General features: G+C 42.5%; 1 protein-coding gene across 1 annotated transcript in view; it reads left to right on the top strand.

Annotated features, from left to right (window-relative positions):
- The window catches only part of LOC141467352 (contactin-4), a 252,592-nt gene that overhangs the window by 103,259 nt on the left and 124,304 nt on the right, over window positions 1–25,029 (top strand). Inside the window, exons 3-4 of the mRNA XM_074151834.1 lie at window positions 22,478–22,604; window positions 23,664–23,839. Coding sequence (XP_074007935.1) covers window positions 22,478–22,604; window positions 23,664–23,839 — 303 coding nt within the window. The remainder of the gene's footprint in view (window positions 1–22,477; window positions 22,605–23,663; window positions 23,840–25,029) is intronic.

Genomic DNA, 25,029 nt, shown 5'->3' with positions numbered 1-25,029 from the left:
CAGAGGCATTCCGTGCTCAGTTTTAGCTGCCTCTTCATAATCCAGACCACATTTAAAGCCCGTGGCTGATGTCTCCTTTTTTAAAGCATGCAAATGAGTACAAAGGACAGAAAATGTGTGAGGCAAAGCATACAAGTCTCTCTTCACGAAATAACATTTGACAGATATTACTCACATTAATTAAAACACTACAGGGTGCAGGAAAGGAGGCACTTGAATGTTATACTGATAAAGGCTTTAGAGCTCATCTGTACGATCAAAATGCTTTGTATACAAAAGTTGATGCAGGAAATTGTCTATATTGAGTAGTCTTGGTGCTGAATGGCTGGGTCACAATGTTGTATTCTCACTCAAAAACAGTGAATTCTCTTCTGGAATAGAAATGATCCTGGAATAAGGATGTTCTAGCAGCATCATGGCAGGCAGTAACAGTCCGATTGCTGTGTTCCTCTTTTTTTTTTTTTTTTTTGAGCTAAACTTTTAAAATTTTACTTGAAGTCATGATTTCAGTTTGTTCCGACACCTATGGGTGTTTGTGCGCAGGTGTGGTTGTGCTGCTTGTGAAACATGCTTGCTGGGGATAAAATGTGCTTGTCACGGTGGTTTTTTTTCTCGGCGATACAAGCAGAATGTGCCTGTCAGTGTTTTGCAGGATTGATTTGTGAAAGGTTGTTAGCCTGTTAGGTCTTACACCTTGGAGTCAGCAGTAGCGTTCACAGCTCTTGCAAGGTGTTGTGTTTAAAATGATGGCAGAGGCTTTTAACACTTTTTTTTTTTATAATTTAACTTTCCTTAACGTGACATCCAATTATTGGTAAAACTTAACCACCTCTTCTTAGTTTTAAGTGTAGACATTTTACTGGTTGCTTCTAAAAGTAATTAGCAGAGGACACATGGAAATATAGCAGTTAACATTCCAGCAGGTAGCAAGAATTTTATGTAATTTGAGAGATGTCATAACATATCTTAAAAAAAAAAAAAAAAAAAGAGCTTTTTTTAATGTGTGTCACCTGATAAAATGTCCCAGTCCAAATCCATGCAATTACAAGAGCCAAGACCTTCATGTGCTTAATAATTAGCAGGACAGATTCTGGCAAAAAATAGTTTCCTGAAGGAAAGCCGAGTCCAAAAGGCTGAAGTTTTGCGTTAATATTTATTGTGGTTTTGTCTGGTTTAATTCTCTTTGCCGCCTTCGGAAGCTTTTTTGTGTGAAGGGAGCTGAATTGTGGCAGAGAGCAGAGGGGCTCTGGGTATCAGGGTGCTGGGGGGTGCTCTGTGTTTTGGGCTCCGGTCCCTCCTGTTTGTGTGACAAACTGGTGTGGCACGAAGGAGGGGACGAGTTTAGTCGTAGTCAAGGACAAGGAATAAGCCCTGCTGCCATACTCCGCAGGAGTTACGTCTTGTCCCTTGCAATCATTGTTTATTGTGAGCAGGAGAATGTAGTAGTTTAAAAAGTATTTAAGTTGTTTCTGAAGACATTAGAAGATCTCATGTAAATTCATTAGTTACAATGCAGCTGCCCACATAGCATTTAGAGTAATAAAAAATGTATTAGTTTCACTATATGAATGTATTAGCAGTCAGTCTGTACTTAAATGAAAAATGTATTAGCTAAACCATATGAATGTATTACGGGCATCTCTGTAGCTGTATAACGCTTAACTTGAACTATCCTTCATTATTAATACAATCTTAAATATACAATAAATGCTGCAAATAAACTCCATGCAGAGACTTTAAATGACAAAAAACACCCTCTGTGTTCACCAAATTTCTGCATTTATTTTCAATACTCATCTACAGCAACTCAAGGGTGATCCTCCGAAAGGAGAGTGCGTTGTAGCCAAGCACCAGGAGAATGTTCTGGTGGGTGGGAGCACAGTTTGGTTTGCTGGGATTGATGGTTCCTTGGGAGAAGAGTTTATTCGTGCTTATTTCACAACTGTCTTATGGTCATGAAAACGTTTACATACAAATGTTTGCTTGTTTGGACTTAGACCAGAGTGTTATTAATTCTTGATTCATTGCATTTCCCCAAAAAGCAGGTGGATGAAGAACACAACGCAAGGAGAGGACAGTACCAGGGGCAGGTGACCAAATTGCTGGAGGGACTGTGCCAAAGGGTGTGAGGTGTCGGGCTGCTTGGCAGACTCTGCTAATTTGTAAAACTCAGCGTTTCCATTAAAAATGATATTTCCCCCCCAGCAGAGAATTGTAGAAAGAGACAAGGGCTTGCAAGTTTTTTTAAAAGTAAATTTTTTACAATGTTGTGGGTTTTTTTTAAGTACCATAAAATCCTTTTAAATGCAGAGGGATGAAAGAGAAACTACAGGATTTTTGAGTCTTTTCTTTCAATAATGGGAGCAATAAAAAAGTCGATGTCAGTAACCTATTATTTTTTTTTATATTGGATTGGAAAACAACTAGAATGCATAGGAGGATAAGCAGAACCACAACCTGCTTGATAATATGATTCAGAATTAGGTGTTTATGGTTCAGCACACGCATTCAAAGCCGGGAGTGTAGGGGTGGGTGTGTGGGGGCTGGTTAATTAGAAAGCTGTCTGATTTCCCTAAAGAAGCTATGATACAGCATTAAAAACGTAATCCTCTGTGGTGTGCATCCTTCACTGGAGGATCAGCCGCATTAAAGATCACATTAGTTTCCACCTGAAGTAAGGCTGCAGCGTGTGCATGCAGCGATTATTCCATTTCCAGCCCCAACACGCTACCTACAGGGACGGAGCAGACGCTGCCCCGAAAGCAACGACAAGTGGATTTGGCTACAGCTGCTGCTTTTATAAACCTACAGGTACAAGATGACACTCGCTGCCTTACCCATAGATAACCATGTACCAGGAACCTCGTCTGAGTTGAACTGGACACAATGAAATAAGGATGCCCCAGAAAACGGGATGGGAGCTGGAAGGTGCTCTGTCCTTGGGGCAGTGGTTGCAGCTCTGCGGGGCATCCCCAGCAGGGATTTCGGTCCAGGAGACGACCAGGGGTGTTTAGTCACAGCTTCATTTGAATTTTCAGTCTCAGAAGCAGCAACTTTCCTTACCAATAGCAGTAGTGAACCAGGCAGCGTCTCCTGTATTTCACCAGGTCACAGATAGTTTTGTTGTTTTAAATTAGTGCGAGTTCACATTAATTTCCAAGGAGTTTTTCATATGAAAACTCCTGCTCCCTTGACCATTCGTGGCCACAGGTTAATTTTTTTTAATGTCTCTATATTGTCTAGTATACATCCAGTTCAGATTTCATGTGGGTCAAATTTAGTTTTATGTACTAATAACACCTTGCTTTTGATAAGGTGATCTTAATATTTCCTTGCTGCGCGAGTGTAAATATCGTATTTCCTTTCTCATTCTTCAGAGCACATTTTAATACAGTTTGCTTTGGATTATTTTAGATTCCCAGTTTGTGAATCAAGGAACCAGAGTTAGGTAACAGTTCAATATACAGTCAATGAAAATGGGTGATGGGGATCCTTTATCAGAGTTGGCACACTGGGCACTAATTACAGTGTCAGCTATTCTGTATCTTAATCAATTCCAGCGATCTCATTTATAATTTTTACTCTTACTGACAAGTAGTTATTCAAAGAAGTAAATTGACTATCTGTGTAATTTTCTCCTTGGACACAAAAGGCTCAAAATTAACAGGCTTTTTTTTTTTTTTTTTTTCCCCTGGAGAAATCTCCCTCACTGCAGCTGGTGTTCTGCTAATTATTCCTTTGTCCCTTTTTTTTTTTTGTTTTCTGAAGATGACAGAGAAACCTGAAAGGGATGGGTATGTGTGTGGTGCAGGCAGTGGCTGCTGAGTGACCGCTGGTGGCAAGTGCTGCCTTGTTCCTGGTGGCCCCCCAGCCTCAGAGTCAGCGCCGCTGGATTTCTGCTGTCAGGCGAGAATATACGTCTGCGCCAGCACAGAAAAGTCAGGATTTGTGACCAGAACCACCTAATGTTTCCAAGATCAGCCTGTTCTGTCTGCTGCTGGCAGGGGGAGAACAGAGACGGTGTTTTGGTTTGTGTTTGAAAACTAATAATGGAATTTCATAAATCTGAGGACTAAGCGGGGTGCCCATTGAAAAGGTACTTCTTGACGAGATCTTCAAAATACTTTGTTTTAATGCTGACAGTGAGTACCTTTGAGATACAGCCTTTCCATGTTGTTGTGCTACAGGTGGTTTTTAAAACAATCAATTTACAAAGAACATTTTTTTTTTTCTTTTTCATGCTGTTAAAGCAAATTGGTATGTAATTAGATTTATATACTGAATAATCTTATTTGCATATCCAATTAATTCTTCCTGTTTTAATTTGTTAGGGTTGGATTCACATTAGTAGTAAAAAATAACACTTACATTATCAAGGATTCAAATTTTCTTTTACCGTAATTTGTTCAAGGTGTTGCATTAAAACTTGATCCTGAGCATCCTCTTCCTTTTAGGGGCTATTAAATAACATAGAAAAAAGCAATCAAAAGAAAACGAACCTGTGTTATTAAAAAAAAAAAAAAAAAAGGGTCTATTTAAGCTGACCAAATGCGGTGTGAATTCAGGCTTTTAAAGCATCTTGCTTAGGGTCTGTAGATGTCCAGAGACTGTGTAGAATTTTCATTGCGGATTATTAGTGGACTTTTTGAGCGTTGTGAGGATTGACTGGGTTCCACTGACTTTAATTGTCAAAGTTGTGGTTGAAGTAGGAGCACTTTTTCTAGACATCTCTTTGTCATTTTAACTGTCCTGACTTCTCACATCTGTATTCAGAAATGCAGAAGATGAGCAAAACAAACAGGAGAGGGACCTGTTTTACAAAGTGTTAAGATGCTCTAAATTCCACATGCTTCAACACAACAGGGAGCTGTTTAGCATGAGTGAAAACAGTTCCACTTTGGTAGGTACCAAGGCATATAATTTTTGCAGACATAGGCCAAGAAAAGTTCAGTTTTTGCTGTGAATCAGGAAATAGTTTGGCACAATCCCTTACAAAAATCTCCGTGAAGAGCTTCGGTCATCCCTGCCAGGCTGAAGGGCTTCCCATCGATGGCTTTGCTGCTCCTTCATGTTTTCAAACTTCAGGTTCCCATTTCAGAACTGCTGAAGCTGAATGGAGAGCTCTTGGGCTGGGTTTTTGGTTTGGGTTTTTTTTTTTCATTTATTTTTAATTTTAATTTTGTAATTTTTTTTTTTATTTTTTTTTTTTTAATTTAAATGTGCTGAAGTCAGTTTGTTCCCAGCATCTTAGAGAGATACAGGTCATAGTTCTGCTTTCCACTTACCCTTACAGCTTATTTTGATTTTGGGAGCCGAGATCTGTGGGCCATGGGGGGAAAAACAAAGGGATTGATGAGTCATTATAAAAGGATAGAACATATACATTGTAACTTGAAATTAAAGTGATATTTCAGTGTAGTGAAAGTGCAGGTGTGTGACGGAGCCTGAGACCTCCTGGCAGGTGAGAACCTGTTGACTCAGAGCAGGAGCGTCAGTCGGAACCATGTCATTATGGTCTGGTGGGTAAAAAAGAATGTGAACCGTTGTCTGCCACAGTGAGAAAGGCACCATTAAAGATTTAATGGTGTATGCATTCAGTGTCACTTGAAGCGTGCAGGAAATGTAGCATATAACACACGCAGAATCTTCACAGTGTGGTTTGACCTCAAATCTTTTAGTTCAGAGGTGATGTCAATGCAGAGGTGGGGCATGGCGTGATGGCTTCACCCAATGCTTACGATGCAGTGATCACCCACGAACTCAAGACCAGCAAGGGCGCAGTCACACTGCTGCTCTTCAACTACCGCAGGGAGGAATGTAAGAGCTCTCTCGAGTGGGCTAAAGTCGTCATGCTGCAGGTGGGTGCACAGACTCTGGCTTCTGTCCGGGATGAGAAAACTTCACCTGAACGTTACCTCTATACACAAGCGTGCTTGTGTTTTGCTTTTTGGGGTTTTTTTTGTTGTTGTTTTTTGTTTTAAATTTCAAAGTGTCCCTTGGGTTTTTAAGAGATTTTTGGACGTGTTCCTGTAGTGACTGGAAAGAGCCTTCTATCCCTTGGGGAAGTGTCTGTCTAGTGCATCAATTCATGCACAATGAGCTGCCTTTTTTTAACTTTTTCTAATGGCGAGCTTGCTGCTCACCTGAGTGTCCTTCACCCTTATCACAATGTGGCAGAGGTATCTGTTGTTCTTATAAAATTAGGGGTCTTGATTTCAGTTTTATACTCAACTGCTTTATTGTACATTACCCTAAATGTATCTCTCTGCTTTTATTTGATTCCAACATTTTGAGTAGCTTGTTCTGCAAAGTGTTAACTGTCTGCAGGAAATCCCTGCCATTGAATGTACAACATAGAATCACAGAATGGTTTGGGTTGGAAGGGACCTCAAAGATCATCCAGTTCCAACCTGCACATGGGCAGGGACACCTCCCACCAGACCAGGTTGCTCCAAGCCCCGTCCAACCTGGCCTTGAACCCCTCCAGGGATGGGGCAGCCACAGCTTCTCTGGGCAACCTGGGCCAGTGCTTCACCACCCTCACAGTGAAGAATTTCTTCCTAATATCTAATCTAAATCTCCCCTCTTCCAGTTTGAAGCCATTACCCCTTGTCCTATCAACATGTTACCAAAAAACCACAGTTTTATTCATTTTGTGTAAGAAACAGGACTTGGAGTTGTGGACTTTTGCTGCGCCTATTGGATGGTTAATGAACACTTGATTGCAAGGAAAAAAAAATCATCGCAAATAGTTGCAAAGCCTAAAAATCCATAAGACTTCCTTGTCTCTGTTTGGTGTCAGTAGGCAACTGGGCTGCAAGTCCAGGGTCCATTGAAATTGGAGAAAAAATGCCCTGTTGGTATGATGGGTGAATTGTACTGGGACTAAATGGTTAGTTCAAGAGGCTTTAGCAGAAATTGTGTCAGTGGAAGGGAGATGAAGTAAGAATTGTTGTACATGGGTCCATGAAGCTGCTTCAAAGTGAGCAGGGGACATTGTGCAATAAGGGGTTAAGAACTGAAAATAGAAAACAACAATGTATTTAAATGATTTAATAAATGAGGAAAATATTAACATAATTATGTTGCAGTGATTTGAAATACGTCCTGAGGTAAATTCCATTGGATCCTAATTAGCACCTATTGGTTATTAGCTAAATCCAGTGCCAGGGGAAAAAAAAAAAAATAGGTACAAGTGGTTGCCTGCATTTCCAAACACTGCATTTGTTGTGCCATTTTGTACTATTTCTGCCTGAAAGGTGCAGAACCACGGTATCCTGCCTGCAGGTCGCGGGAAACACCTCGGCTGTGTCGCAGCCAGACAGTATGAAATACAAATAAGGTGACAATTGGTGGCAAAACAATTTCTGTGTGCTGGTTTTATCTCATGAGGAACAACTACACCCCTCTACTTTGTAATAAAAATAAATAGTGTAGCGGAGCTGGTGCACTTGGTAGCTTGGGCTATAGCTGTAAGCTATGAATAGATAATATATTCCCTCCCTTGTTCTCTCTAACTCTCTGGCTCCCGACTTTGTAAACTCTACTTGACCAAGCTACAAACAGCTTTTAGTTTCTAAGGGCAGGAAAAGACAATACACATCTCTGCGTGCCGGAAAACTAAGTGAAAATGACCTCTAGCTCTAAGGCACTTATTGAAAACCTATTTTAAATTGAATACACAAGCCAAGATAATACAGGCTGTTTGATAAGAAACATTAGAGAAATCCATAACACGAGGCTTTTTATTATAGGTTTATTACATCAATCTCTCCAGTGGGTAATGGAACTTGTAAATATACTCTTATGTAGGAGTCTCCTTGCGGGCTTTTTATTCATGCTGAAGTAAGCACAGCAAACTTATTTGCTGTCAGGGTACATTGAATTTAAGATTAGTATTTATTTTGGTTCTAAAGAGGTTTTGCTTTTGTGAATTGGAAGTTGGCGGAACAGCTGTATGAGAGGGAGCTGCAGGGGGGAGAGCAGGGAGTCAGTGAGTTTTCCGGGCGACCTGCTGGTCCCCATGCGGGATGGGGGTGTCCGTGCACACTGAGGAGTGCGGGTCGTGCCCTTAACTGCTCCCCTGGCTGGGCAACATCCTTTGGGAAGAAAACATTGGCTTGTTTAAGAAGCAGCTTGCTGCTTTTCCACTGAATAAACCCAGCAAGATGAAAAATCATCTGGGAAATATTTCAGGGAAATATTTCCTGCATTACCACACAGTACGCATTTGTTCTTTAGTATTAAAATACTTCTGATTCTTTTCTAACGCTAAGCCAAGTAATACGCTGCAGCCATAAGCCAGTGTGCTTTTGTTTACGTGCCAGAAGTTAAGGGTAATTTGTATTGAGTAAAGAGTTAACGAAAAGTTTACACAGAACTTCAAAAGACAAAAAAAAAATTAAAGTTATAGCAACACTAACAAAAAAAAAAATCAACTTAGAAGCTTTTAAGTCTGTTCATTGAAGGATATAGTAATTAATTGGTAGTTGGTTAAATATAGGAAAAACTCTCCTTAATTAGAGGATGTTAATTGCAAAGACCAGAAACCTGTTGAAGTGTCAGTGGAGTCAGCATTTAACACATGACTTTCACAGCTTGACTGTTCCCATTAATTCCTGTTCTAATTATAGGAGTATATTTTCATTCATACAATACCATGCAAAAGGTGGTGTAACTGGGCTGCAAATGGCTGCAATTGTATATAAAATCCTTTTTTTCTTATTTTTTAATTGCATAGCTCGGGTACATTCTTTGAATTGGAAAGCTTAATTCAGGTCACACGACCTTCCATCAACACATTAACTGCAACTGAAATCCATTATATTTTTCTAATGGATGATAGAGATGGAAAGAAATGCAGTGGAGAACTGGAGAGCAGTTCTTGGGCAAACGCTTCACCAGCTCCTGGTGACTGGGTTGGGGACATTGTTTGAAGCCCCTGGGTGCTGCTCCCTGGAGAACCAGAGCCGTTGGCTGGGCAGGTGGTGGGTGATGGATACGCTGTGGACTTGGGTCGTAAGTGATGGGCAAACTTCTCCAGATGGTGGAATATCCAGTTCTGTGAAGAGCTGCGCCATGTAACAGCGTAGTAGGAAAGGATGTATTTTGTGTTGGCGCAGAATAAAACAAGACCAGTTTTGAGCGATGTTTTGCATCTCCAGCATCGGCAAAGATCTTTCTACTACACGAGACAGATTATGGCTGAAGGATGAGGGATGTGTATGTTTAAGGTCTGAAGGTAACAGATGTGCCTGTACTATGAAACCGCTGCTGTGCCAAACCCATGTGAGAGAAACCCTCCTGTTTATTCTCCTGGCTGGGAGCTTTCTTCCATAGTCACTACTGCACAGTAATGCTGCCGCTAGCGTGCATCAGCAGGTACCGTAGCACTATTTTTGTTATATATTCTCACATGTATTAATTACGTATTACCATTTCCATCTCTTGCATATTTTAAAAGGCAGCAGTTTTAAAAAAAGGCATTCGTTCTTGTGACTTTGAACTATTTTGGGCTCGTACAAGCTTCCCCGGCAGCCGCAGTGCTGAGAGCGGCGGCACTTCTCCTGCGGGAAGGGTTGAGAAGCAGACGGGTCGAGAGAAACTTCCTCCGGGGCTTTGATTTCTGGCTACTCACAGAACGCCGCTCTGACGAGGCAGCAAAGCGCTACCAAAGCCATCCGTAAAGAACTATTCTCCGTTTAATTACTTTGTCTGCATATTCTTATGGAGTGTGGGAGTCTTAAAACCAAAGCTCTCCGTTCCAGATAAAAGCCTGCTTATAGAAATTCTTACTTGTCTTTGAGGCATCTATAAAAGCAATCTGGAGGTTCTTCGTAGTGCAGTTCTCAATCCAGTGTAATCCTTAATTTTCAAAACAGAGAAAGGCATTATTTTTTAAATTGTAATGAAAAAACTGCTGAAGCAGTGCACATTATTTCGATTACCCATTAAGCCTTCTCTTCACCAGAATGAAATTATATGATTTTTGTTAATTTTCTTGCTTTTAACTTCTGACTTGTCATTTATCAAAAGAAAAAGAGAAAAAAAACCCCAACTATCCTGGAGCTGGTTGTCTCCCAGTGGCCAAAGTGCTGCAGATGGTCACAGCATTCAGATGAGTAATTCAAATGAGCTCCTATTTTGGCATCTTCCTGATATTTTGGGTTATTTATAGTAAAATACAGCAAAGGATAACATTTATTAGTTTGTATTGGAGTTCTGATCTATGACATTTATAAAGGCTTCAGCGACTTGCTGGTTTGGCTTAAGGGGACATTAGGTAGTGACATTTATTTCACTGGATCACAGCAGCACAGTAAAGCATAATTTCGTTTTGAACAATAAAATAAATTGGTTTTTAATTCTAAAGTAATAGGCCTAGGTCAGATGACTTTCTCTTAAAAAAAAGTACACATCATCTCCCTTCCATTTGACTTCTGACTGGTTCTCTTTATTGATACTGGATTGGGTTTTTACCTCCGTAATCATTTTATTGCCCTGCACTACTTCAGAGCTCTTCCTCACGTCCTTCCTCTTAACAGGAAAACAAGATCCTCCTTGGGGGGAGGGGGAGCAGCTTGCTATATTTCGTCTCTGGAGATGCAATTATTTTGTGTTTATCCTCAGTGCCTGGGAGTGACAGGAGGCAGGCAGCTCTCGGAGCAGGAACAAAGAGAGGACAGACACTGTAAACCCCCCTGTGTGGGTGACGGTGGCACTGCTGGTACCAGCCCCTTGCACCCCTTCTCCCTGCTCACCACAGTGCCACCCTGGTGGGTCTGGCAGATGGTTGTACTGTCACAGTGACACTGGTTTCCAGATAATTTATAGAAATAGGGGTTGCATCAGAATCACAGAATTGTAGGGGTTGGAAGGGACCTCTGGAGATCTCTCATCCAACCCCCTGCCAGAGCAGGTCCACCCAGAGCAGGTTGGACAGGAACATGTCCAGGCAGGTTTGAATGTCTCCAGAGACGGAGACTCCACACCTTCTCTGGGTTCCAGGGCTCTGCCACCCTCAAAGTAAAGAATTTTTTCCTTATGTTGAGATGGAATTTCCTCGGTTCTAGTTTGTGCCCGTTGCCCCTTGTCCTGTCACCAGGCACCACTGGAGAAGAGTCTGGCCCCATCTTTTTGCCACCTGCCCTTTAGATATTGCTGAGCATCGATGAGATCTCCTCTCAGTCTGCTCTTCTCCAGGCTGAACAGCCCCAGGGCTCTCAGGTTTCCTCAGCAGAAAGATGCTCCAGTCCCTGAGCATCTTTGTAGCCTCCGCTGGACTCTTTCCAGCAGTTCCCTGTCCTTCTTGAACTGGGGAGCCCAGAACTGGACCCAGTACTCCACAGTACACCAGGTCAAAGTCCAATCTGAAGCGCTTCTTCACCAGTGACTATATTTCGCATAACGTTTGTATTTGAAGTAGCTTCCTCCGGGTGAAGAACCAGAAGGCTCCATAAGCAAAGAAAACTGAAGTTTTACCCTTGGGATAGGCTGTGTTGTTTGGTAATTGCTGCTCTTTGATGTCCTTATATTATTGCATGAAGGTCGTTTTCTGGGAGAAGTTCTCTCCTATTGTAAGAAACACCTTAAAAAGGAGCTTCTCATCCCGAAGCTGCAGTGGAGCTCTAAATGGACCATCGGAGATGAACTCTGTCTCTTGGGCCTCCCCACCGCGCTGCTGCTGCTGAAACAGGAGCGAGGAATGTTTGCAAGCTTAACCTGTACCAGGTAGAAAAAAAGGTTTTACTCGAAAATGCCATCTATCTGAGCAGGTTTTGAGGGTGCTAAATTGCAGTGTAAGAAGTGATAAAAGTCAGGGGTTTGACAGCTATTACCGATGTCTTTTCCCTGCTGAATTACCTAAAGTTCATAACATTTTTAAAAAATTAAAGGGATACATGCTGTTCATGGGCAGATTGTACAAATTGTACTCGTGGTTGCTCTTTCGGTGTTTTACTGATTGAACTCTGGGAACTTTATTTAAGCCACCCATCAGTTTAGCATTCCGCGGTGTTAATTTTAATGCCAGATTCGTGTGGGATTTTGTGTTTGTGTGTCTGTGTGTGCGTGGAGGGTCTGGTCCCTCTGCAGGGATGACCCAGCAGAATAAATGGGGATAAGTGGGGACTTTCAGAGAAAGAATTGGGGAGTCTCCGTGGGTGCTGCAGGTCCCTGTGCTGGGGGTGGCCGTGTGGAGCAGGACACGCTGCCGGTGGCTGGTGCATCCTGGCAGCTCCCTTGCACCTTGTGGCTTCTCTGTGCAGGGAATCGCCTGCTGGGACCAGGAATACTTTTTGTTCCTGCTCTGCTGAGAGTTACAGAAACATTAAATAAATAAAAAATTTTTAAAAATTTTAGGAAGCTCCTCAAATGGTCTGGAATTGGTGCAATTCCACTGACTTCAGTGAAGTTACGGAAATATGCACCAGCTGAGGTGCCAGCCCAGTGTCCTGACAGCAGACTTTCAAATGCCTTAAATCCATTTATATAATGTAACCAGCTGGAGATTATAACACTGCATCCTGTTTAGAGGATTAAACATTTTTTTTTTTACTTTAGTAGCAGTGGGAAGAGCTGGGGAGGTTTTCCCATCCCCGGCCAGGAGCCCGCTCAGCATCCTGACGCTGTGCAGCGTGATGCCTGGCACCTCTCAAGAGGGCATGTAGTACTGCAAGAAAGGCTTTGATTTACCTCTTTGTATAACTTTAAAGCAGAGGTTATTCTCTCTTCCTAAATAAATTGGTTCTGTTTAAATCCCCTATACCCAGGATGCTGTCAGGCTTGAGTTCAAGGCAAGCAGAGACCGTTACAAGCTGATGCTGTCAATTTTGCACCAAAAATATAAATATATAACATTGTAAACATGAGGTTTCCCCCTCTCACCATTCTTTCAGTTACACAGTAATTTGTTACGTTGAAATATTGTCTGGTTTTCTTAAGACGAGGGCTGAACTTGCTAGAAATAGTAACAAAAATGTGTATTTGTAATGAGGCAGGTGGTTAAAAGGTGCCTGTGCCGGTAGTCTGTGATGGAAAGGACACAAAACCTGTGCTCACCTTATTCCCACGGCACTGAATATGAAGTGTTTGTACATGGGGCCACATGTGAAGCATCGTGTTGGATTTGTAACAGGTATGTGCTGTAGGGAGCTACAGGTATCCCAAGTGGAAGATTTTGGGCAGGGGTGCGAAAGGCTCCGCTGCCACCGAAGGGCAGGTGTGGTGGTCCCTGCAGCCTTCCCAGGGCTTGAAAATGAACAATATTGTCCTTTGTAGCAACAGGTGTGTGTATATCTTGGGAGAAACTGTACTTGATCTCCTGTGTGCTCTTTTCTTTTTCTTTCTCTTGAAATTCAGTTAGAAAAATTGCAAATCCTACGCTTTTTTTGCAGGAATGTGTTTACAGTTTAATTCAGCCTTTTCTTTTTCTTTTTTTTTTTTTTTTCAAAATAGCCCTCATTAAAAAAAATCTTTCTGAAAAGCAGCTGCTTTTTTCTGAAGTTTGTATGCTTTTGAAAGATTGAAAGGAGTTGAATAAACAACTTGGCTGCCTTGATTTAGATGGACACTACCTTTATTCTTCAGGTTTTCTTAAAAACAGACTTGCTAGGTCAGAATTATTTTTTGAAAATGTTTAAACTGAGTGCTTCTAATGCAATCTAGACTATTCAAGATGAAAATAAAATAGTTCTTCTGCAGAATCTCAGGCAAACATACAGGAAACAGAGACAGAGCATTTTAGAAGTTGTCCAAAAGAGACAGGTACCGTGTTCTTCCTGGTTCAGTGATGGGCAGACCCGTGGCTGTGTTAGCACGGTCTCTGCTTTTGTATCCTCATCTCTGTTAAGTAATTGCCAATTAAAAGCTGGACACTTTGACTACCTCTGAGTAGCACCTTCAGATGACTAACACTGGGAGAAGACACAACTCCAACAGGTGGAGATGCTGAAATTTCATGTCACCCATGTCCTACGACAACATCGTCCCAGGAATATGGAAATGTTCAACCATTGCCAAAGCCCAACGGATGAGGAGAAATGTGCGTATTCTGTACGGAGTTAACAAATAGCTGTTTTACCCTCTGCTTTGTTCATGTTTTAGAAGTTTTCTGCCTGGCAGTAAGTCACGCATGCCAGCTGAAGGCTGGTCTCCTCCTGGGAGAGCATTCCTGATATTCCCATCATTACTCAGCAGCCCAGCCTTCTCAGAGCATTAGCAAGGGCTTGTTCCGACAGCTCTCAGCACTGCTTTTTTTAATACTGCACAACTAAATGTCAAAGTCATCCCTGATGTATTCTCTTGTAGACAGCATTGTGTTTTCTTGCCATAATTGCAAAATGTGTGCCCGTGACCCTGAACAAGCAGATTTACGGTGCCCCGTTGACAAACCGAACCACCGTACATGCATTTTCTGACCAGTGACATAGTGACAGTGAGGTTCCCGGTCCTTCACTCGGGGTGTTGCAGACTAATTATCCCTCGCTCGCTGCTACCCGGGAGCAGCACCGCGTCGCTCGCGAGGCACTGGTAATCCAATGTGCTTATTCACAAACGTTTGAGAAGGGAATACCTTGCCTAAACCTCTCTGTAAATAGCCAGATAAAAAGTTGGCAGGAGTCGGCTTGACTTCTGACGATGGCTGATGTGCACTTAAACCTGCAAACAAAAGATGGGGCTTCACCTTGAAACGATGAGGCAGAGAGAGTTCCTTTCACCTTGAAGGTTTCTGTGGAGTCGGGCTCCTCAATCACTTGAGAGCTTGGACACATTGCTGGATTTGTCTTTGTTTTTCAAGCAATAGATGATAGAGAGATTATAGGTTGTTGCCCCAGGGACTTCTCTTTTCTAAGGCTCCAGGATTTTAAAGGAAAGATGCTTTTCAATATCAGTATTTCATAACTTTTCACTGTCCGCTGGTGGGGTGGGGAGGATAGCATTTGTTAGCCTGGCTTTTACACACCTTCTTTATTACGTGAAAGATTAAAATCAATTGAAGTTCAGGGGAGGTATTGTGGAAATGAAATATGTGGCTCTAAAATATGCACACAGACCTACTACTACAGCTATTTTTTTTTTTATATCTACATTATAGTCCCTGTCATACTCAAAAACATCTTACGATAATGATATGTGTTCTTCGAAGACAGCACTTACATCAACACCTTAAATTTTACTAATAAATCAATAGGTAATTAGTACAGACCTTTGAATCATTTATAATACCTTATCCAGAAATAGCTCTATACGATAAAACCCAGGGCTGGACGCATCTGCAGACTTTGGGAGGAGGCTGAGGAATAGTTGAAGGCAACTTTGTGTGCAGGGTGATTTGCTGACTGAGGCTTGGTCAGAAGTGAAGGCAACGTCAGACCCACCAGGTGGAAATATAAAGGTTTCTAATAGTCTAGGGTGCTAGCAACAGCTTTCTGAAAGAATTTCGCAGATTCAGGTCTCTTACCAGGCAAAAGGCATTTTCAGCCTGAACCATAGTCTTTGCTCATCTTTGCTCATTGCATCCAGGACTTGTTTTCAACAGGGACGGCAAAAATCAGCCCAGTATCGGTTTCTATCTGTGACATACAGGTGCAGTCAGGATTTGTAGACCCTGGGGATAGTCCTTGTGGTTTGACTTTGCCTGTGCTTTCCTGGGAGGTTATAAACCACTCTGGGAGCCTTCAAGACCAGGCTGGATGGGGCTTTGAGCAGCCTGGTCTAGGGGGAGGTGCCCCTGCCCAGGGCGAGGGGGTGCAACTAGATGGTCTTTGAGGTCCCTTCCAACCCAAACCACTCTATAATTCTATGATTGACAGCGGCACAGGTCTATGAGAACCCCAGGCCACAATTCCTCAGGCGTGGGATGTGGCTGCTGCCCCTGATGCGGCTGTGACAGGCCACCTACGTGCCTGGTGATGGATGAGGACAACGGAGTGAGGCAAGATGTCTCAGAGCTGCTGGTCCAGTGGTTAAGAGCAGTGCCATGGATGGAGCGGACCATGGTGCTTGGTTCTGGAAGGTACTGGTGGTATCCTGGCGGGTGGATTTCTGGTCACAGCGCAGTTCCCTGAGAGTTGCATGTGCATAACGCCACCAAAAGTAATTTAAGGCGTCTACATCCCTCAGCTAAGTCTAGAGGAACAAACAGTTTACGGTAGGTTTTTAGATAATGCAGGTTTAGTGTTCTTATTCCTAGTGAGAGAATATGGTTGAGCACACTCAGAATAGATGTGTTAATGCAGCAGCTTTTCAGAGGCCTGGTGAAACCATGATATTATTCATCTCAAAAGCAGAAGGTATGTCTTTGTTACCTCCAGAAGAAAAATGTGCGTAGATGCATTGTGCTAGGTAGGGACAATATTTTAATTTCCTGTCATAATCCTGTGTTTCTAGGGTTGGATATATAATCCATGCTGCATGATTTCCTCAGGGCTAGAGCTTAACTTATAAGACACCAGAACAAGCCTGACTATTATTTATGTATTTAAAAGTATCTTTCAAAGATATCCTTTTGGTTGTTCTACTATTTTAGCACTGGAGATCAACAAATAACCTGATTGTTAATGAGCAGGCGGCTGGCTCTGTGTTATCTGTTGTAAATGATCTTTCGATGGAGGACCCGGACATGCCTTGATATCCTTCTGTTGTACCAGTTGTTATTATTATTACTGTTATTACTACTGTTGTTGTCTTATAATTATTCATAGCTCTGTCATGGGCTGGTATCATCCTCAACAGAGCAATGCGGGTTTATCCGTTTATTTTCCTGATGTCAGCTGTGATGACTCAGGGAGAAGGTTGCTTGGTGGAGAAACTGGTGATTTTCTGCAGTAATGGAGAAACGTGCCTTTATCGTATACCGAAGAGAACATCTGTGATCATAATCGTTCTGTTGACTTACTAAGAGAACACAAATTATGTTCTATTAAGTAAAGTTTTTGTCGTCGGACAAGTCGCTCATTACGCTGCCTCGGGAATTGCCTCCTCCCGGCTGTCTAGACCCAGTAGATGCAGCAAAGGGAGAACGTGCTCACTTTTGCGTGTACGGATCAGGTAGCAATGTTTTATTTGAAAAGTGCTGATTTGATGACATTTGCTGTAATTAATCGTGGCATTTAAATAGCTGACATTGCGACACCACTGAGGCACAGACAGACTGAATGAGAGGCTTCACAGCTGAAGTCCCCGAGCGGGAGCTTGGCCTGTGGTTGGCATTTCCACGTTGGCTTCCACGTGCCAGCATCACAGGACCTGGGCTGGCTCCTCACCTCCCCTGGCTGATGGACCTGGGCTTCCCTCCCAGCTCACACCTCAGTCACCATGGGGTGGAGGTGTTTAACCCTGCCTGTAATTCAAACCACCCCAGATACTTGTGTCACTCGTAAATAGAGTTGTCAGACCCATTATACTCGCCGTTTCAAATTCTGGAGCTGCATTTATGAGAGTGAAGATTTATTTCTTCCTGTCTTCTGAGCCTCTGGATCTTTATGGCTGCATTGCTGGCTCTGAGGAACATCTGACGCTGCTTTTGAACTCGGGTATCAGATGGTTGCCTCTCAGATGTCACCTGTCAAGCTTGGCTTTCCACTTTAACTGCACTTGTACTTGGCACAGCAGCGATCTGGGAAACAAAAGCACGTCAGAAAAGAGAGGTAAGAGCGGGAGGAGCCGTTTGGCTCATAGCCCCTGTTGGAGATCTGTGGGGTGCTGCAAAACAAGCCCAGTCCTGCAGCCTCATCCTACAAGGGGTCAGGACAGAGGTGGTGGCTCTCTTGGCGATCCAGCCTCTCAGCCCAAGAGCTTAACCTGCAGGAAATGTCTCGGACAAGACCTCTGGGAGAGTGTTTTGCTCCCACGGCTCAGAGCGTTACAGTGGATCTGCAGAAAGTTCATCCTACACAGCGGTGGGGCGGTGATAAGGAGGAGGGAGAGAGCCATATCATTCATTTCAGCTTTGCTCCTGATGAAAGTATCTGATTCTTGCTGCTGTTTTGTTGTCTTTATTAGTCTTGACTGTTTTTCTTTCTTAAACACGTGGGTCAGCCGTGGCGCAGTGGGAGACAGGAGCCATGAGCAGCCCAAGGGTGGAGGCTGGTGGTGATCTCCAAAGATGCAGAGCAACGAAGCCCTTTTCTTAGAAATAACAATTTTTAAAGCTCCTTTTTTAAAATACATTTTTGATTCTTTTGAGTGGGAAGCACCTTTAGCAGGTCTTGTTCATTGAGAAGGCTGCAGAATTATTTGTAGTAGGACTATCTGGTGTAAAAATGTCATTCTTATAATTTCAAAGCCATTAGCACCATTTGTGTGCACAGTTGATGCTAATAGAAGTGATAGGCAAAAAATAAAGAGCAAAGCAGCTGATTTAGTCTTTTCCTGCTCGGGAGGATGTAAGGCCGCTGACTAACCTTGCCGAGCAGGCGGTTGTGTTAATCAGCGATGCCCTTGAGCTGTCCTACCCATCTCACTTCCCGGCTTCCTGAAGAGTTGCTCTTCCCAAGGTGCAGTTTTGTCTTGAAGAAATACCGACTTGTAGCGCTGTATGAAAACACACCAGCACACGCAGCACAAACCAATTCCCTCGGCAGCAAACAAGGAAAGGATTTTTATCATTTATACTGGATATACTCCAAGAATTCTCTCTTCAGTTTAGTTATGATCTTTCCCTACAGTGTGGAATATTCAATTAAACCTTCCCTCAAATTGGCCATAACTTTCAATGAAAATTAAAGCAGTTCTATTTAGGTAACGATATCCGTCACTGGGCTTAATGTTCGGAGAGAATAGGAATTGTTTCACCGGTTGATGTGAATTAACCTCAGCTGACGTTCTTTGTGTTTCAATTCCTCAAAAGCACAGAAAGATGAGGAGCATTTAGCATCCTACTGGGTGTTCTGGCTCTCAAGTTTAGGGTACTGGAGGGACACAGAAAATATGATCTTCGTTTGGAATGTATTTAAATTAATCTGGCATTTTCGAATCGATTTTGTGATTCACTAGGAAAAAACCCATATATATATCTCTCAGCAGCAGCTAGGATAGCAGGATGTTCTTCTAAATTATCTATCACATTCTGTCCAACAACATATGGGCATACACCTTGTGCTGTGTTTAAAAATGTTTCATTTATCAGGAAATCTACTGAAATTTCCTGCATCTTGCAGAAGGAAATACACTTGTCTCAAAGGAGGCAGACCCAGAGCAATAGTACATTTGTTTCATCTGACAGGAGGGGGAAAAAAAATGCTTTTTGGTGACCAATCTTGTTTTGAACTTGTCTTAAGCTGAGGGCAGCTTAGTGTTCGTTCTGGGTTAACTCATTTCGGGCTCCAGCAAAAGAAACGTAACTCAGAAAAATAAAATGTGTCTCCGGGAGAGTGTCTCAGCAGTTGGCTTGTCCGGGAAGGTTCCTTACTGAATTTTCCCAGGCCAGTAACAAACCTGTAAGGAGCAGCACGGGTTACACAGTAGCTGCTGAAAAATCATAAAGAACAAAGTGAGCGACAATAACTGAGCATACATGTATGCACTGCTTCGTTGTTCTGTTTGATTAAATGACCAAATGACCTAATAAACACAATCTGATAAGAAGGGCGAGGGAGAAGCCTGCTGAGCTCAGGAAGAGTCTCCTTTTGGCATCAGCGGGCTTCTGTGGATCGAGCTGCTGGTAGTGTCCATCAGTGATAGACTAAAAATATGTTATTGTCGCTTCCTGATTGCAAGTCCCTGAACGTTATTGCAACAGAAATGGAGTTAATGCTTTTATTTTTTTTTAAGAAAAGTGTCAAATTCACATTTCGAAGTTATCTGGGTAGCGAAACTTTGCTCCCACAAACCCAGACCCCTCAATGGAGCAAACGCACTTGCCTGTGCTTGACACCAAATGTCTGAGATTTGTTTCTACCCTGCAACATTGTAAGTTAGTCAAAAATGACTAAAAGTACAGGTACTTTTAGTTTTCTGTGTGCAAGAATCTAGATGACAGTTTGGTTTGTTTATTAGTTAATATTTAGTGTTCTTTGAACCAAATCCTCCTCTTCTGCTAAGGTACTGTGGCTTAACTCTTGTCACACCCTGCGTTGGGATCTGGGCTGCAGTGATTTCAGTCGCACCTCAGATTGTAGCAAAAGCCTGAAGATTAAATAGTTTGGACTTGCTTATCTTGGTTATACGCAGGCAGCAAGAAGAGAAAGAAGAAAGGCATTCAAAATAATTTTATCTACTCACTTTTGCAAGGTTTTTCCTCCTCTTCCATTCTCCTGACACACTGGCAGCTGCTTTCAGAGCTTCTCCCTGCCTTAACCCACGCTGTTCTCTTGCAAGACAAGTACTAGTCGCACCAGAGCTTTTCTTCTTGCTGGCTAATGGGAAGGGCAAGCATTTTTTTGCTGTATTAAAGCTGAATGTTAAACAGCGTCAGCAGCAGATGTTGTAATATTTGGAGAGCGGTTTCATTTTGTCTTTCACGAGCTTCTATTTTAGCTTAGGCAAATTAAGTTATTTAGTCTTTTCATCTGTTTGACTATTTCTACCTTCATAACTCTCTACCTTTTGTCTGACGTGTCTTCTAAACTGTGCTTTGCTTACAAATTATATAGGCAGATTGTAATGTTTCTTGCAAAGGTAGCTCCCTACCAAACACCCAGGGCATCATGTGGGCCAGTTCTATTATCCCTCAGAGACCAGTGTCTCACCCCAGGACGTTACACCATAACGGTCTGGACCCCGATCCTGCAGCCAAATGATGTCCTGGGCACGTGGGGACATGTTTGGACCCTTAGATTTGTTCAGGTGTGTGTTTCCCAGTTCAAGTGGGTGAACTGTCTGCTTTTTAATGCAAGGTGTATCTTCTTGCGATGGGAGGAGGACCAAGAATCTGACCTTTAGCGTGATGTGATACGATATAAATTGACACACCATAATTGAAATAACAGCAAACGACAGCGTAGTGTGACTTGAGCCCTTTGATGGAGTGTGAGGCAGGTGACACAGCTGATGCGACACGTACCCGAGTCAGCACAGTTGGCTTAACTGGGTTAACTGGGATGGTCTGGTTTGTGCCTGTCCCGGCTCGTTGCCTATGAGCCTTGAAATGACTCTTACACAGGACCTCAGCACCAGGCCAGCTTCTGTATTTTACAATTAGAAAACAGGATGAATTAAAATGTATTTTAATTCTCTTGTTTTCAAACCCATTAATAGAGTACTCAGAGCTATAATCTTTATGGGCCAGATTGTAATGTTCTTTCTTACAGCGAATGAGACTGTTCAAGGAGCGAAGCAGCCTTGGGTCTCTGAAACAAGTCAGGATATCATAATCCAGCCCTGTATGCTTTATGGGTATTATTATCTTTTTCTGCCAGCAACAGTAAGTTGCACACAGGTATAATTTAAAGCTAGAGATTATGTGAAATGTGTTTTGAATAATAGATGAGCCTCAGTCAGATATGGTTAACATATAATTAAAAATAAAGATAAATACAACCGATATGACTGTATGCTTAGTGCTTTCTCTTTTGTGGTGGTGCCTGAGGGAGGAGTCACAGGGGAGAGGTTGCTCCATTATAATCTTCCAGGCAAAGTCTCTCTGAAATCCTTCTGTGGAGACAACAGAATTTTCTCCCTGGAGCAAAGAGCTATTGTTCTGTTCCTAATAAACCCAGCTGATTTCCCGGTGTCAGGGAATATGAGGGCTATTCATGTCCATTCTCACCCTCCTCCTATCAGGAAGCTGCAGCGTCTTCTCTTTATTCCTTATTCTTTCTTGCTTTTTGTACCTCCCATCAACTTTATATTTTATTTATTCATTCTCCTCTCACCTATACCCACAAATTTCCTGTGTGCCTCTCAAGATGGGCTTCTGGTGGCAGAGCAGACGGCAGCACAGCAGCACGGCTGCCTGGCCAAAGTGACGTCCGTGCTCATGTCCCTGCCCTCAGCCACGCAGGAGCCGGGTACCAGCAGCATCATCCTGGTGTCTCCTGTGGTTGCCCTGTGCCCCGCTGGTACTCTGCAGGAACAGAGGTCTGCCGTAAAGGTGATAGAGCAGAAAAAGTTCAGGGTCCTTCCATTCAGCTGAAAGATGGAAAGTCTTTACTTTCTGCAGCTGTATTTAATAATGAGGGGGTTTTTAATTTTAAATATTTCAGTGTCTAAAAGTGAAGCTAAGCATCCTGATTTGAGCTGAGCTGTGCCATCACAATAGAATCACATCTGTTCCCCTTCGTTTGAACTTGGGGCAAAGTTTCCATCTCTGCTCTATGTAGTGCACAAACGTTTTCCTGAATGTTGACTCCAGATGTGGTTCAGTGGCTTTTGGAAAAAAATTGTGGCTGTTCTAAAAAGAAAGTGTCATTATCGCATCTTTTCTAGGATGAATGATGCACGGCCTCTTGCTGCTATGATACTATTTTATATTTTAACACTAGGTACATGGAGGTTCCGTCAAGTATCTGTCACGTTTTTCCTCTGTTTTACGCAGACGACAACACACTGCATGGACCGGTTTTCCTTCAGGAGCCCAACAGCATGATGTTCCCCTTGGATTCAGAGGAAAAGAAAGTGAAGCTGAGCTGCGAAGTAAAAGGAAATCCCAGACCAACTGTTGGGTTTGTTCAGTGTTTAACTATTCTTTAGCACTGTCTCCGTGCTCCAGCAGTGTCCCCCAGGAGCCCTTCTCCTGCAGGGATCATGCAGAGTAACTCAGTGGTGCCCCTGGAGGGTACCACAATGCTGGTAACAAAGAAAGGCATCAGGAAACTACCACGTATCGCAACACAATTGCAAAATTTGGCCAAGAGTTCAGAAAGGTTACGAAGAGATTATAAATAATCTCAGCTCCCAGATTAACTATCCTTTTCCATAAATGTGGACAAAGCTCTTAAATTGTTTTCAGCTTTAGTAACTGCTTTGGGATCCTTAGAAAATAGATGCTGTACTGCCCCAGTGATGCTGCTGCTGTAAACCATTTAGGCTGCTGTTTTTTTTTTCCTTTAGTGCCTTTCTCATTTTGTTCACCGAAGTAAATGCCACTCTGAAACCCATTGGAGTCATCAGACCTCAGCCACTGTGCTGTCTTCTGACACGACCGACCATTCAGTGCAATAAACACTGTTAAGTCAGTGGTGCAAACATATTCAAATTGTTTCTCTCTTCCTTCTGGTGAAGGGAGCTGCTGTGGGGCTGTGGCTGCTTCCCGTTATCCTTTAAGGGTTGGTGGGGATGGGGGTTGCTGTAACTGGGGCAGCCCGGAACTTCTCAGTGCCCCAGTTTGTGACAACATCTGCTGTGAGTGAGTTCTCTTAAATTTAAAAACAAACAGCCAGCAAGTTGGGAGAGGAAAAGAAACCCGGCGGACTTGAATGGTTTAAAGATCCTGTTTCTGGGACTTCCCCTTGCAAAATGATTAATTCCAAAGAGCAGCAGCACTAGTAGCTACAGAAGCATTAATTATATCAGAGACTGAAATATATGTCAAGGATATTGCTCTTTCAGTTAAATACTGGAATATTTCAATACTGTGCAAGAAATTTGCATTTTCAAGCTTTTTTTTTTTTTTAAGTAGTCAAAGATGTTTTAAATCTTTATTTATTACATGTTGTATTTTCAAATACCCAAGAGTATTCATTAATATTAGCAGAATTTAACTTTGGCATTTTGTGCTATAGGTGGAAGTTAAATGGAACCAGTATTGACATTGGTATGGATTACCGCTACAGTGTGGTGGAAGGCAACCTGTTGATCAATAATCCCAATAAAACCCAAGATAGTGGAACGTACCAGTGTGTAGCAACAAACCCGTTTGGAACGATCGTCAGCAGAGAAGCAAAGCTTCAGTTTGCTTGTAAGTAACAGTGCTCCGTTCCTGCGGCGTGCTAGAAAAACTGAGAGCAAAACCTGCTTTAATAACCTTTGCTAATGCTGTTCATGGAGTAAACACCTGGATTTAGAGGGGAAACGTGAATGAGAAATTAGATGCCTTGGTTTGTGAGTATTTAGGTAAAATTATATGTAGTCTGGAGGGTAAAATGTCTTATTTCTTGAGAAAGAGACACCACTTAGGAAAGTGTCTGGCAAATGGGATCTCGCCATTGATTTTTCCTTTCCTTAGAGAATTAAAGCTTCAAAATATTTGAAGGAGCTTACTCTTTCAAAGGAGTCAGTTCCCAATGACAGTTTTCACAGTCCTACATTTTAGTACTTAGGTACAAGTATTTTCAGGTATGGGTAATATTTTGTAACTGTGTAAAAGGGAAAACAGGCTGCTTCATATTTATTTTGGGTTAACTTCGGAGTTGTGCCTTCTGTAGAAAGCTAAGGATAACAAAAGACAGGTCTTGATGTGGATTAGCATTATATAAAATTACAAAAAGCCATTTGGAGGTATGGGATAAAGCCTATAAGAGTGGGCAAATGATAACGCAGGACCACGACTCATCTTTTTTTCTCATGTAGTTGTAAAGGGGAAGGCAGAGAATAGATACACGGGCTTATTCATCCATCATCTCTCTCCCATTTCTGTGTGCCGTTGTCCTGGGAGGGGTGTACATAGCAGCTTAGTAATTACAGCAGGACCTACTATGAAATACTCTTTCATGCGCGCGCAGGAGTTCAAGGCAACCCCTTCCCAGCCATGAAGCCGTCAGTAATGGTGAGCTGGGCTTTCAGTGCAGCTTAATGAAAGATGCTTTTGACCGACCGGTGAGAGAAGCTGATGTGCTCCAGCTACAAGAATGAAAAGGTAAAAATGCCAATAAAAACACCAGGTTCACACAATATAGAGAGGTGATTTGTAATAAGAAGTATTACTCTAAATAAAGGCGAGTCCTCTGTCTCCCCACGTAGTTTACGATCTATTATCCGTTTGCTTATGACCTGCTTGTGCTTTTCCGTGACTTGAAGGTGTGTTTTCATTCTGGATGGGTAATGAACAGCTTTCTCCAGACCAGTCTCATCACTCCAGATTTCAATATGTCAAGGTGATCGCTTCATAAATAGTGCATTGCTCTGCCTCTCCGGAGCCTACGTAGGTTC

This window comes from Numenius arquata, chromosome 8, assembly GCF_964106895.1.
Source record: "Numenius arquata chromosome 8, bNumArq3.hap1.1, whole genome shotgun sequence".
Lineage (NCBI taxonomy): Eukaryota > Metazoa > Chordata > Aves > Charadriiformes > Scolopacidae > Numenius > Numenius arquata.
Note: the sequence above shows the minus strand (reverse complement) of the source record. Positions and strands in the feature narration are given on the sequence as shown.